Source organism: Mandrillus leucophaeus, unplaced genomic scaffold, assembly GCF_000951045.1.
Source record: "Mandrillus leucophaeus isolate KB7577 unplaced genomic scaffold, Mleu.le_1.0 Scaffold306, whole genome shotgun sequence".
Lineage (NCBI taxonomy): Eukaryota > Metazoa > Chordata > Mammalia > Primates > Cercopithecidae > Mandrillus > Mandrillus leucophaeus.
This window is the reverse complement of record NW_012103210.1, coordinates 74364-87468: the sequence shown is the minus strand read 5'-3', so window position 1 is coordinate 87468 and position 13105 is coordinate 74364. Positions and strand designations below refer to the sequence as shown.

General features: G+C 60.6%; 1 protein-coding gene across 1 annotated transcript in view; it reads right to left on the bottom strand.

The window, feature by feature from the left end:
• CLUH (clustered mitochondria (cluA/CLU1) homolog) overlaps positions 1-13105 on the bottom strand; it is a 21779-nt gene that overhangs the window by 7871 nt on the left and 803 nt on the right. Inside the window, exons 2-10 of the mRNA XM_011987276.1 lie at positions 6281-6483; positions 5302-5473; positions 3917-4060; positions 3623-3747; positions 3376-3530; positions 3151-3276; positions 2698-2845; positions 2401-2493; positions 2-634 (exon numbers count right to left, since the gene is read on the bottom strand). Coding sequence (XP_011842666.1) covers positions 2-634; positions 2401-2493; positions 2698-2845; positions 3151-3276; positions 3376-3530; positions 3623-3747; positions 3917-4060; positions 5302-5473; positions 6281-6469 — 1785 coding nt within the window. The 5' untranslated portion in view covers positions 6470-6483. The remainder of the gene's footprint in view (position 1; positions 635-2400; positions 2494-2697; positions 2846-3150; positions 3277-3375; positions 3531-3622; positions 3748-3916; positions 4061-5301; positions 5474-6280; positions 6484-13105) is intronic.

The window sequence follows — 13105 nt, the reverse complement described above, 5'->3', positions numbered from 1 at the left end:
CGCGCGGGAAGCCGGCGCGGGCGCATTCCTCAGGCAGCTCCTCGCCAGGCACCGGCAGGAAGTTGAGGTCTGGGGGGAAGGTGCGCAGCAGGTCGAGGATATAGTGGCGCCCGTCGTTGCCAATGATGCCCTTGCACTCGACCGAGGAGCAGAGCTCCACCTCCTCGTCCCGGTCGTTGAGCACCCGGTGCCGCAGGATCTTGAGGGGCCGACTCGTGCGCTCCAGCAGCTCCAGGTACCGCGGGTGCGACACCACGGTCTTCCCGAAGTCGATGGAGCCGTAGATGACGCTCTGCTCCTGGTCCCGCTCCAGGATGCCGGGGATGATGGACTGGGCCGTGACGCGGTAGCCGCGGTAATCCACCACCACCGTGCCCAGCGTGTACAGCCCCTCCACGTCCACCGCGTTGTAGGTGCGGACGCCGTTCAGGTCGTTGGTGGGCGCCACGTAGGCTGCCACGTCCCCCCCGAAGTCCTTGTAGTGGTCTCGGACGTCGAAGCCCAGGCTGAAGAAGATGTTGTTCCAGATGAACATCTGCATCTTGGTCTCCTCGCTGGGGTTGATGGCCATCACATTGCCGTCAATGACGGCCATGGCACCCCGGGTGGCTGCCGCGGTGAAGTCGCTGTGCACCTGCGGGGGTCGAGGAGGGGAGGGTAAGAGGCCCTGCCCAGGAGAGCCTGCATCCACCTGGCCAAGCGCACCTAGACCGCCAGGGCAACCAGCCCTGCCTTGGAAACCCAGGGACCCAGAGCCTGAGTTTCCTCATTATGTAGAAAAGGGCAAGAAAACCATGTTTTCGCCGGGCGCGGTGGCTCACGCCTGTCATCCCAGCACTTTGAGGGACCCAGGCGGGCAGATCACCCGAGGTCAGGAGTTCGAGACCAGCCTGACCAATATGGTGAAACCCCATATCTAATAAAAATACAAAAAAAAAAAAAAACAGCCAGGCATGGTGGTGCACGCCTGTAGTGCCAGCTACTTGGGAGGCTGAGGCAGAAGAATTGCTTGAACCCAGGAGGTAGAGGTTGCAGTGATCACACCACTGCACTGCAGCCTGGGGGACAGAGTGACACTCCATCTCAAAAAAGCAAGCAAACAAACAAAACCTCCATGTTTTGAAAATACACTTGTGCTCAGGGAGACAGCAGAGCTGAGTGATTAACAAGTGTGGGCAAGTTTGGGACCCACCAGTTATGTGCCAGGTGTACTTGAACAGATAAAGGTATTTACAAGTCCAAAATATTACACAAAATAGTGTCTATAACGCACTTGGCACCATCTCTAGGGGAAGTTGGTAACTGAGAAATGAGTTTTTGTTTCTATAATTATCATCTCTAGGCAGTAAAACGATGGAAAGTTTTTTTTTTTTTTTTTTTCAGACAGGGTCTCATTCTGTTGCCCAGGCTGGAGTGCAGTGGCACGAGATCTGAGCTCACTCAACTTCCCCTGGCTCAGGCGATCCTCCCACTTCGGCCTCCTGAGTAGCCAGGACTACAGGCACATGCCACCATGCCCGGCTAATCTTTTGTATTTTTTGCAGAGACAGGGTTTCACCAAGTTGCCCAGGCTGGTTTCCAACTCTTGGGCTCAAGTGATCCCCCCGTTTCAGCCTCCCAAAGTGCTAGGATTACAGGCGTGAGCCACGGTGCCTGGCTGAGATGTTTTTTGAGATGCAGTCTTGCTCTGTCGCCAGGCTGGAGTGCAGTGGTGCAATCTCAGCTTACTGCATCCTCCGCTTATTGAGTTCAAGCGATTCTCCTGTTTCAGCCTCCTGAGTAGCTGGGACTACAGGTGCCCACCACCATGCCCAGCTAATTTTTGTATTTTTAGTAGAGATGGGGTTTCCCCATATTGGCCAGGCTGGTCTTGAACTCCTGACCTTGTGATCTGCCCGTCTCGGCCTCCCAAAGTCCTGGGATTACAGGCATGAGCTCCCGAAGCTGGCCTGAGATTTTTCTTTTAAGCAACTACTTCTCCTCATTTCTCTTACTAACCCAGTGCTAATAACTTTTAAACCCCAGCCAGCTAAAAGTGTTAATGCAGATGAGCTCCCGCCCTAGAAGGGCCACGGTTGGCCAGCGCTCGCCCAGGCAAAAGCCCCGCAGCAGTCAGTTGAGGGCGGGAAGCTGGATGGCCCTGGACACTCAGTCCCTACGGGAAGCAGGGCCCGCTCCTCCCACGGACTCAGAGCCTCAAAGAGACCAGAAAAAGGTACCGGGATGGTCTGCTGGGAGGCAGACGACTAGCAGACCCTGCAGGACACCCTGACTGGCCTTTGGGGAACCTGACAGGGTTAGGGCTGCCCCTGCCTCCCTTGCTTTCCTCCTGTCCACAAGAAAACCGTCAGCAGGTAGACGGTGGGCCTGAGACTGCCGGTCAGCAGAGGCTGCAGGCACCTTGAATATGGCCCTTTCTCGGAGCAGCCGCTCAGGCAGGTTCTTGCGAGGCAGCTCCCTCGTCGTCTGCAGCTCCTCATTCCAATCTCGGGTCTGCAGAGCGATCAGAGAGGGAGATATGGGCTCAGCCTGTGCCCTGTGACCTGCTCTGGGCAGTCCCTCCTTCCACCTTCCTGAGAAGAGCCCCAGACTCGCAAATGAAGAGTCAAGCATGGGGCTTCCAGGAAGTGCAGGGAACCAGCCCAGCACCCAGGAGGGCAGGGGTGCCCAGCGAGGGCAGGGCCAGGCCGCAGGCACCTGTCCAGGAATGTGCTCCTCGTAGCCCAGCCTCGAGGTATAGGCATCCTCTGCGCGCACGCAATCCATGGCATGCTCCGCCTGGGGTGCTGTCCAGCTGTACACCTGGAATGGGGTGGCGATCCTCTCGAACGGGTGGCGCTGGACCCTGTGGCAGGCAGGGGAGGGGAAGATGGCGCAGCCCACCAAGCTCAGAGCCCCGCCACGGGCCCTCTCCTGAGGCCCCCGCCTGCCCCGGCATCTCCTACCCTGAGACACCGCCCTGAGGTCCGAGCGAAGCGCACGGGCCCCCTCCCGCAGCTGCTGTCTCCGCACCGACTGACAGCTCCCTAGAGCGGGGACTCCAACACTGGGGGCGCAGGGCGGTTTCTCCAGACAGGAGCACTGGAGTGCGGGGCCGGCTCACCCCATGCCCCGTGTGCCACGAGACGGGCGGGAGGGCGCAGGCACTACCTTTTCCTCTGCAGCACAGCGAAGTTCTTCCTGAAGGCCGGGCTGACCTGGTTGAGCAGCTCCACCAGGGAATGGCTGAGGAAGCGGGGGCTGGCGGGCTTGGGGTTGAAGTGATAAGCCGTGGACCTGCAGGGAGAGGGGGGCACTGAGCGGGGGCCCAGGTGTCTGCCCAGACCCAGAACAGCCGGCAAGGCAGGGGGGCGTGGTGGGCTGGCAGGGACTCACTGATTCAGGTAAAAGCCCCGTGTGGACGCGGTGATGCTGACTTGCCGGTCCTCGGCCGTGATCACAAACAGGTACATGAGGTCCCCATGCATCTTCCGGTTCCCCGGGGGCGGGTTCCAGCCGCTCATGGTGAGTACTTTCAGGCACTGCAAGGGCTGCGGGAGTGGCTGAGCCTGAGGGGCCAGGCCTCTGGTGTGGGGCCTCCACCCCGCCAGGGACCCTCTTGCTCCCTCCCCCAGGATCCTACCTTCCAGTCGCGGTTTTGGGGCTGCAGGGGACACAGTGGCCGCTCCCGGCTCCCTGGCAGGATGTACTCGGGCGGTGTACAGTCGATGGGATCCATCTCCAAGCCCTTCTTCCGCTTCCCGCTGTCTAAGGGACCCGAGGCTGGTCCTCAGCACAGAGCCACCAGGGCCAGCCGTCTCCCCACCTGCCGATGCCCTGGTCTGGGTGCCTCAGGCCCAGGTCCCTCGGCCCCTTCTCCAGCCCCCCACCTTTCCCCGCCCCTTGGTCCAATCCCCGGCCCCCATGCCTCCCGCACCTCCCAGGTCGCCGTCGGTGAAGACACTCAGGAAGGACAAGGAGTTGCAGTCAACCCCGTTGAAGGCATCGGATGGGTCCAGGCTCTTGAGCAGGTCTCGGACGTGGCGCACGTGGATGCGGGCCTCACGCACCGTGTACGGCTCTGTCAGGAAGGCGGGAGGGGACGGCGTCACCAGAGCCCTGAACCCTGAACAACCTGCTCAGCACCAAACAGGTTTCGGGGGTGCTAACATAGTGGTTTTAATTTTCAACTCTAGGCTTCCGTTTTCCAATTCCACTATGAACACATAAGCTGGAGTTCTGGTTTTGACACCACACACACGCGCGCACACACACACACACACAAACTCTGCCTACTGGTGAGCAGGGATCTTTGTTCATAAAGAACTTTCTGCCAGATGCCTCGGAAGCACACACGCGGCCGCCTGCTTTTGTGCGCCAGCGTCTCGGGGGGACAGGGCTCCTGGAGCTTCGGGGCTTCCACAGCACAGCCTTGCCCTGCTCTCCCGAGGTAGCCTCGTGGAGGGGTGGCCTGACGACTTTCCAAGGCCCCCATTGTCGACACTGCCCACCATGCGGTTTCATGGGATTTTAATGGCGGCGTTTTTGGTGGTGGGGAGAGGTTCCGTGATCAACCGTGGGCGCTGTTGAGCTACAGATCTTTTCCGTCACTGCTTTCAACAGGCCCTGGGTGGGGAACCTGAGCAGCTTCTACCCAGAAAACTCAAGGCCACGGACCAACCTGATGGCACCTCACTGTGCCCGCCCTCCCCACTCCAGGGCTAGGGAACTTTTGGGACTTCTCATTCATCTCTACGGAACTGGCCTGGGCTGGCTGCAAGCCCTGGCACGGTACTGCCGGATTTTTCTGTTTTAGAATCATGGCTCTGTTCTTTTGTTTGTTTTTTGAGATGGAGTTTCGCTCTTATTGCCCAGGCAGGAGTGCAGTGGCACGATCTGGGCACACTGCAACCTCTGCCTCCCAGGTTCAAGTGATTCTCCTGCCTCAGCCGCCCAAGTAGCTGGGATTACAGGCGTGTGCCAGCATGCCCGGCTAACTTTTTGTATTTTTAGTAGAGATGCGGTTTCACCATGTTGGTCAGGCAGGTCTCCAACTCCTGACCTCAGGTGATCCACCCACCTCGGCCTCCCAAACTGCTGGGATTACAGGCGTGAACCACCACGCCCAGCCCACGGCTCTGTTCTTCAACCCATGGGCTGTGAAGTTGGCAGATATAGGTGTGATGGCCTGAGAAGCAGACCTGCACTCCAATCCTGCCTCCATGAGCTCATCTGTGACACAGGGACCCTGGCATGGATGGTGCTGCCTGCCTCTGCCTCCGTGGACCCTCCCCTGGGAAGGCGCCCAACGTCCAGACCAACCTTCCACCACGCGCAGCACGGAGCCCTCCTGCAGCCCCTCAACACTGCGCAGCTCCGAGAAGTGGTCCAGCACGTTGCCGTCCAGGTGCAGCGAGAAGCAGGTGCGGTGACACGTGTCCTCACGGTCCATGAGCACCTGGTGGATCTCCTGCACCATCTCCTGTGGGGACACCTGCAGGGAGAAGGCCCCGACCACCCTGGTGAGAGGCCATGTAGCAGAGAGCAAGGACAATACCACCTTGTCCCCAGCCCAAAGTACCTTGGTCCCCAGAATAAATGCCCCAAATACTCGACTTCCCACTTTCTGGCTTTTAAATCCAGGCCGTGTCCACACGTGCCACGCCCTGTGTGTGCAGCCTGGAGCGTGGCCCACCAACTCGGCCCTGCAGACCAGGAGCAACCCCCGAGCGGAGAAGGGGAGACGGAAGAACAGGGGGTCAGAATTCTGACGGCAGCCTCACCCCCGTCCTTGCCCAGTGCTAAGGGGCCTGGAGCAAATGGCTTTCACCTTCCAGAAGGGGTGCTCTGGGGCCCAAGCCTGTGGATGCTGAGACACACGACGGCCCTGCCTCATTCCCCACTGAGTCACCGGCTTGCAAGACCTCCACGTTGGCTCTGCCCTTGGAGATTACCCAATACCACCCTCCCCTCTGGCAGATGGTAAAATCACGGCCGAGAGAGCTGACTTGCCTGAGGGCACACAGCAAGAGGCTGGGGCGTCCTGGGATGCCAACACGACCCAGCCACCATCACTCCCCTCCCCACATAGGGCTGGCGGGCCCAGCTGGTCGCCGTCCTCTAGCAATGGGGCAACGACCTGACCCTGGGCTCGATTCCCACGTCTATCACGCTTGCTGGGCGACTCCGGGGAGCGCACGGGTTCCTCAGTTTCCTGCCACAGTGTGGGGCAGGAGGAGCTTTCCAGCTCACCCTCCCCAGCAGGCTCAGGCCTGGTCCCCAACAACTTCCTCCATCTTACCTGCAGGGAGAAGGGCTCGATCCCAGGGGCGAGGATCTTCACAGAAAAGCCCGTGTCCTGAATGACAATGACTTCCTGGCCGGTGGTCTCGTCTCCCGGGTCGGCCTCATCAAGCCCATTTTCCCTGGGTGGCTCGGCCGCCCCTTCCTCCTTCTTCAGGCTCTCTGGGCAGTCCCCGTTTAAGAGCATGACTGATGGCAGCTCTGTGGGACAAGAATGGATCAGAATCAGGCAGCCTCGCTGGTCCGGGGTGCCGTCCACCTGACCTCACACGCCCCAGCCGCGCGGTCTCGCCCTGCCCTCCGCACACCTGCAGGCCACTCACACACCCAGCCGCCCTCCCAGCCACTGCTCCTGGACCCACTGTAGTGTGGAACCTGAACACGCGGCCCAAACCACTCTCCCCAGGGTCACCAAAGCCACCCTACAAGCCAAACCCAAGGGTCTCCTCCGGCCCTAACACACCTGGCTTCCCAGCAGCAGCCCCTCTTCCTCTCGTCTTCTCTGACCCACGCAGTGCCCTTGCCCCTCCCCCTCCAGCCCCATCCTCTTCCATCCCCACTGAGCTGAGGTCCCAGGCTGCAGCGGGGCTGCAGGGGTGTGCCCGGGCCCAGCCTCTCCTCCTTTTGACCCCAGCCCCTCCCATACACTCCTGCCTCGTGGCTCACATGGCCAATCCTGTCCCCTCTCCAGCCTTTTGGACCAAGGAGACGGCCGCCTCCCAGGCATCAACAAGTGGCTGGCCCTGAGGCGTCACTGAAGACTCGTCTTGCAGGAACGGAACTCATCTTCCTCCTCACACCGGGGCCTGCTCTATCTAGTCACCCACTAGGTATCTCCCAACCCACCCACAGGACCTGGCCTCTGCAGCCACTGCCCTGGGGCAGGCATTTCCTCTATTCAGCAGGGCCACCTTCCTCCTGGGAAGCCCACTGCTTACAAGACCAAGCGTCTTAGGCCAGTGCTCTCAGGCACCCACCTGAAGTCAGCCTGGGCTCCTGCCTGCTCCCTGCTGAGGCCTAAGGACATCACACCATGGAAGCCTGGGGCCGCCTACTGCCCTCCCACCGCTGTGCTTGTGCGTGTGCTGCCCCTGACATCCCATTGTGTACAGCAAACACTGACTCACCCTTCAAGGCCTAGGAGAAATAAACCTTTTCGGCAGCCTGCCCAAACGACCCTTAATGGCGGGATCACACCCCACCCCCCTTTCATTCCCAGAGACATTCTGCACCCAGAGTGGCGTCCTCACCAGCTCTAACCACCACGTTCTATCTTGCCCAGGCTCAACAAAAAAGGCAATAAATAAGGTACTTACTGCAAACCTGTAGCTAAGTCCAATATTTGTACACAGCACCCAATCCAGCAGGGTGGGGAGGAGGTGACAAAACCTTGCATTCCTACCCAGGCACCAGTGGAACAAAGGAGAGCCCCTTGTTCCGCGGAGGAGCCAAAGACCGCCTCTCATCACCTCCAGCAGACACAGGCCTGCCTGGGCACCCATCTGGGAGACGAGGACCTTGGCCCCAGGACCTGCCCATCGGCCAGGCTCACCTGCCTGGCTTGGCTTGAAGCTCAACGGTGCCAACTCTGAGGACGGCCTGGGTTCCCTTCCAGAAAGAACAGCTCACCCAGCTCTGCCCATCCCATCGAGACCCACCTCCCCTTCCCTGCCCAGCTCTCAGGAGTAGGGACAGGTACATCTCCCAGAACTGTGTGGTCCCAGTCCGGACCCCCCAGAAACGCGGAGCAGAAGCCTCAGGGAGGGGATGGGGCCGGCACAGAAAGGCAGAGCCCGGGGCCTGGAGAGCCACTCCCTTTCCCTGGAACCCCACGAGTAAATGAGAAAACAGGACCTCTGAGAGCCCAGACAGTCTCTTCCCCCTTCCCCCAAAGAGGGGTATTTGAAGGCCAGAAAGGCTCGGAGCCTGGCCTAAGGTCAACCAAGTCAGAAAGGGCCCAGACCCCCTCCTGCGGCCTGCACCCCACACCGCAGCACCGCCCTCCACTCTGGCCGCTGAGGACTTTCAATGACTGTGTCTGTCACGCCTCTCCATCCCCACCCCACCCTCTCCAAGCCTGCCGTGGACTCCTAGGAACCACAAGGATGCACAAAGACCTCCCTGCCAGGACCCAACCGCCCCGGCAAGGACACCTCCAAGCTGCTAGCAAGGGAGCAGCCCCCCTCCAGGCGAACACCTGCCTGACTCTAGGGACACAGCAGATGACAGCTGGGCGGTGGTCGGTCAGCTTTCAAAAGGCAAGAGCAGGGCAGCCAGGTGGAGGCACCTGCAGCCGGGAGCCAGGAACCCCCCACAGGGTCCCTGAGAAAGGCTGTGCCGGCTGCCAAAAGCCCCTGGAAGGAGAGAAGCAGGAAGAGCCCCCACCCAATATCGAACAGCGGTTTTGCGCTGTGAGATCCTAGAAGCGGGGCGTCAAATACCTAGACAGAGACAGCCTGTGTTCTTCCGCCTGTCTGGAATGGGAGGACAGAAAGGAGGGAGCACAAGGCAAGGCGGCCCCGGCTCCCACTCTCCTTCCCCAGCCCAGGGAGACCACCCTCAGGGGTACCTATTCCCTGATCTGGTTTCAAAGGAATGTGACTGGCTGCCCATGGACCTCCTCTCCCCAGGACAGCATGTCCTGCCCCGAACCTTCCTCCAAGAAACCCCAAAGGTCTCCCCACCCCTGGATGAAGGCGGAGCGATCTCCCCCACACACAACTGGCTGGCTCACCAGGTCCCGGTGCTCACCTGGTGCAGTTGGCAGCTGCCCTGCCCTCGGCTCTGGAGTCTCAGGATGGCCGTGGCAGCAAGGCAGCCGGCTCTCCACATCAGCCCCAGCATTGCCTGGGTGCCTCGTTCCAGCCTCAGCCGCTACCCTTGCCCTAATGCAGCCAGTCGGTCCGGGGCTGGAGCTCTGGCTGGCTTCGGGTTTCAGCGGGGCCAGGCCTGCCGTGGCAGCCCTAGGAAGGGCACACTCCCCCTGCCTGGCATCCCGCTCAAGGTCGGCCAGAAGGACAGCTGTGGGCCAGGATAACCCAATGGCCCCAGGACCCCAGGGGGAGCTGCTATCAGCACTCAGGCCCGCCTCCCTATGCCCCCTAGAGAGGGGGTCACTGCCGGCAAAGCTGCTAGGGGAATCAGAGAACCCAGAACTTGGGGTACCTGGACCCCTCAAGATTGAGGGCGTAGGAGACTGGCTGGCAGGGGCAGGGCCCAGTAAAGGGGTCCTCTCCTCAGCTCCCACCCCAGTGGGGGTGAACAGGACTGCTTCCGCCAGCTGCCGGCAACAGCTGGCACAGACCCGGGCCCAGGCCATAAGGTGGCTGCCTCTGCCCACCAGTCCCAGACACTGAGCACCCCGCTGTCCCTGGGCCAAGGGCCTGGCTGGGACCTCTGGCTCCTGCTGCCCCCTGCAGGTGACCTGGCTGCCAGCCCCTTCCTGGGAGTCACTGGTTCTGCTGGGAGGGAGGGGGATGGGCCCCCAGCTTCCCAGAGGACAACTGCACCCGTGCCCCTGGCCTCCAGGCTCCATCAAGAAGCTGGCAGGCTCCATCTTCCCTTCCCAGCAGCCCCGGCCCTGCCAGGAGGGAACCAAGTCTCTCCCAGGGGAGAGCAGAGCTGGCAGCAAGAGGCCGGCGGCCGCGCAGCGGGGGAGGAGCCCAGCTGGCCAGGGCGCCTTCCCAGGGCCTCTGACATGCTGCCAGGGCCCAGTGAGGACTGCCCCAGCATCCACCCTACCCAGGGTGGGCGGGAGTCAGGCTCTCACTCCATCCCCTCCCCTCTCCAGGACCAGGGATCAGGCAGACCCTGGGCTGCTTCACAGCCCCCATGGAAGGTTCTGTGTCTCACACAATGACCAGAGGAGAAGGACCAGGCCTAGGCAGAGCCCCTCTGCTCCTATCCCCTCGCAAAATACACCCTAACCCTCCGGAGGCAGGGCTGGGGGAGGGCAGCCTGGCAGTGACCCCAGAGCAGTGTTGACAACCACCTACGTTCTGGTTACCACAGAGCCAGGACTCACGCTAGGCCCAGCCCACGGCAGCTCCCTGAACCACCATGCCAGCCCATCTCACCTACGGCAGCTCCCTAAATTGGCTTGGCCAGCCCATCTCACCTGAGGAAACTGAGGCTCCAGAAGGCTAGGAAGCAGCTGCCCAAGGTCACAGAGGCAAGAGGCAGCCAACCCAGAGCAAGAAAAAACCAGGTGTTACTATCACATTTGGGATTAAGTTTAAAAAAAAGAAAAAACAGGTGTGTCAAATGCCCAAGCCCATGGCTTTTGAGTCACTCCCACAGAGCGCAGGCTACCGACCAGCCCCTGCCAACCCGCTCCCGCCGACCCACTCCTACTGACCCACTCCCGTGCAGCGCAGCCCACCCACGCCCTCCCTAGGGGCCCGGCAGCACCCACAGGTGGGCTGCACCTGCTTCCTTCTCCAGGCCTCAAGACTCTACCCGGGGGCAGATCTATCCCAGGCACAGCATCCGCCAAGGCCTCTACACCCTCAGGCCACTACTCCCTCCTCTCCCGCCCGCACCTCTGAGGATGTGAGCTTTCGAGGAGGGGAAAAGGAGGCCTTCTGCAGAGCGGGAGAACGGGGCCCAGCAGCACTCTGCATACACACAAACTCAGATGCCAGTGAAGAGGTAAAGTGCACCCCAGCAGGCCTGGAGGCGCAGGGAGCCCAAAGGCAGCAGACAGGAGGAACTAGAAAAGAAACTTAGGCCTCCTCAGAGGGCCTGTGAGCTGCCCAAGCCAGGCACAATCTCACTCAGAAGATCGTGCCAGGGCCAGGCCACGCCCCAGCCAAGGCCTCGGCAGTTGAGGCTCCAGCAGGAAGTAGGGTCCTAAAAGGTGCATCACCCGTCCCAGGAGCCCAGGGCTTCAGGGAAAGGCAATGGGGCAGGCAGGCGGCCTATCGAAGAACCCACAGACCAGGCACTTGTTTGCCTCCTTCCTGTCCCACCCAGGCCAGAGGCAGGTGTTCAGGGCCTGAGGACAGTCCAGAGTTCCTCAAGCTGCTCTCCCCACATCCCATCCAAGAGAGGAGCTTTAGGATACTCTTGGGGAGCTCCCATTAGCCCCTAGACTCCTTCTCCAGCTGCCAGCCTCCTCCTCCTCCCCCTCTGGGCCTCAACTCCAGGGAGCTCTCCCCTGGGCAGAAGGAACCTGACACACCACTGTGGACCTGAAAAACCTGCCTGTTCTCTTAACCCCTAAAAGCCACTGTATTCCCAGGAAGGTAACCAACCCTTGCCCCCCACCCTCAATGGCCTTGATCACCTCCTTCTTAAGGGGACTGAAGAGCCTTCCAGAGCTGGATCTCAGAGGTCAGAAGCCTTCGTTCTGATGCTCAGGTGGGCCCCAGCTTGCAGCGGGGTGGGTCTTCATTAAGGCTCCTTCCTTTCAACAGATCCGGGCTGGCTGTAATGTAAGTCTTAGCTACCTGTACTAGCTTCCCAGGGACGTAGGAGCCCATGTCCTGCCCACGAATATGCTCCCAGTTTCCCCAAATAGCTGTGCCCTTCCCTGACTCAGTTTACCCCAGACAGAGCCCCACCACCAGCACAGTTAGGAAGGGGCTTCACTGACTCCCTCACAGAAATCCTCCAACAGATGCTCCTCGGCCCCCTCGTTCTCAGCATGTGATCCAAACCAACACGCCTGTCCCAACTTCCTCTGGGCCTGGCCACGGCAGCCTTGGCTTGCTGGCCATGAGCTGGAATCTAAACACTTCCCTTAACAACTAAATCGCTGTGTGACCTTGGGCAAGTCACTTCGACTCTTCAGGTCTCTGCTAAAGGGGAAATCAGCCAAACTCCTCTTATCTAGCCTGCCCACACGGATTCAGAACCACATCAGCACAAAGCCTGGTAGGTTGGGGCGATCAGCATTTGCTGTGCTGCCCAAACCTTGGCCTTGTCTAGGCAATCAGCAGTACTGCCCCAGCACCTGTCCCTCACCCCAAGGTAACTCTGCTATGATGGGAACAGGGTCAGAGGGCCGAACGCTGTCCCCATCCTGATCCCCAAGTCAGCCCTGGTGCCCTCACTGAAGCTGGGAAGGGAGATGATGAGGCGTTAAGACCACAAGTCCCAACTGAGGACAGTCGACAGAGGCGGGAGGAACTGGGGGACAGGAGTAGCTCTGCACCCCCACTGCCACCCGGAGCAAAGAGGACCGCAGCCCAGGCCTGAGGAAGATGACGACTGAAGGTCTGGCAAGGGGATTCCAGCCCCAAAGCTGGAGTCTGAGAGACGGCGGAGGTAACAGAGGGAAGAGAAGGGGCTCAGGAGAAAGGGAAAGCAGGCCCCCGCCCCCCGAGACAAGCTGCAGCCACTGCCACAGTCACCACCACACAGCCACCATGGGGGATCGCTGGGAGCTTGACTCCACACTAACGACCTTTGCTTTAAAAACAGCAACTCTGGTCTGACCCACTTTTCGCAATAAGGCAGGTTAATGATCAAGTTCTGGCACAAACACTTCCCCCTGCCAAGGAGTTCGGTTTTGCCCCATGCACAGGCAGACGCCCCCTACACCAGGTCGGCCGAGCGGGCCAACACACCTGACAGTCGCCGCCACAGCCTGAAGACCTGCGGTTACAGCCTGGCCTCAGGGCATGAACCAGGGACGCCCCGCACCTCGTGCTCTTCCCACAAACCAAGTCTGGGAAGCCTCGAGCGGAGCTTCACTCCCAGGGCTGCAGGCGTGCGCACCGGGAATGCCTGGGAAGCCGACGCGGAGCAGGTGCCGAAGGGGGCCGTCCCGCAAGCATCGGAGCGACCCCAGCTCAGACAGCTCCCATGCCCGGGCGCA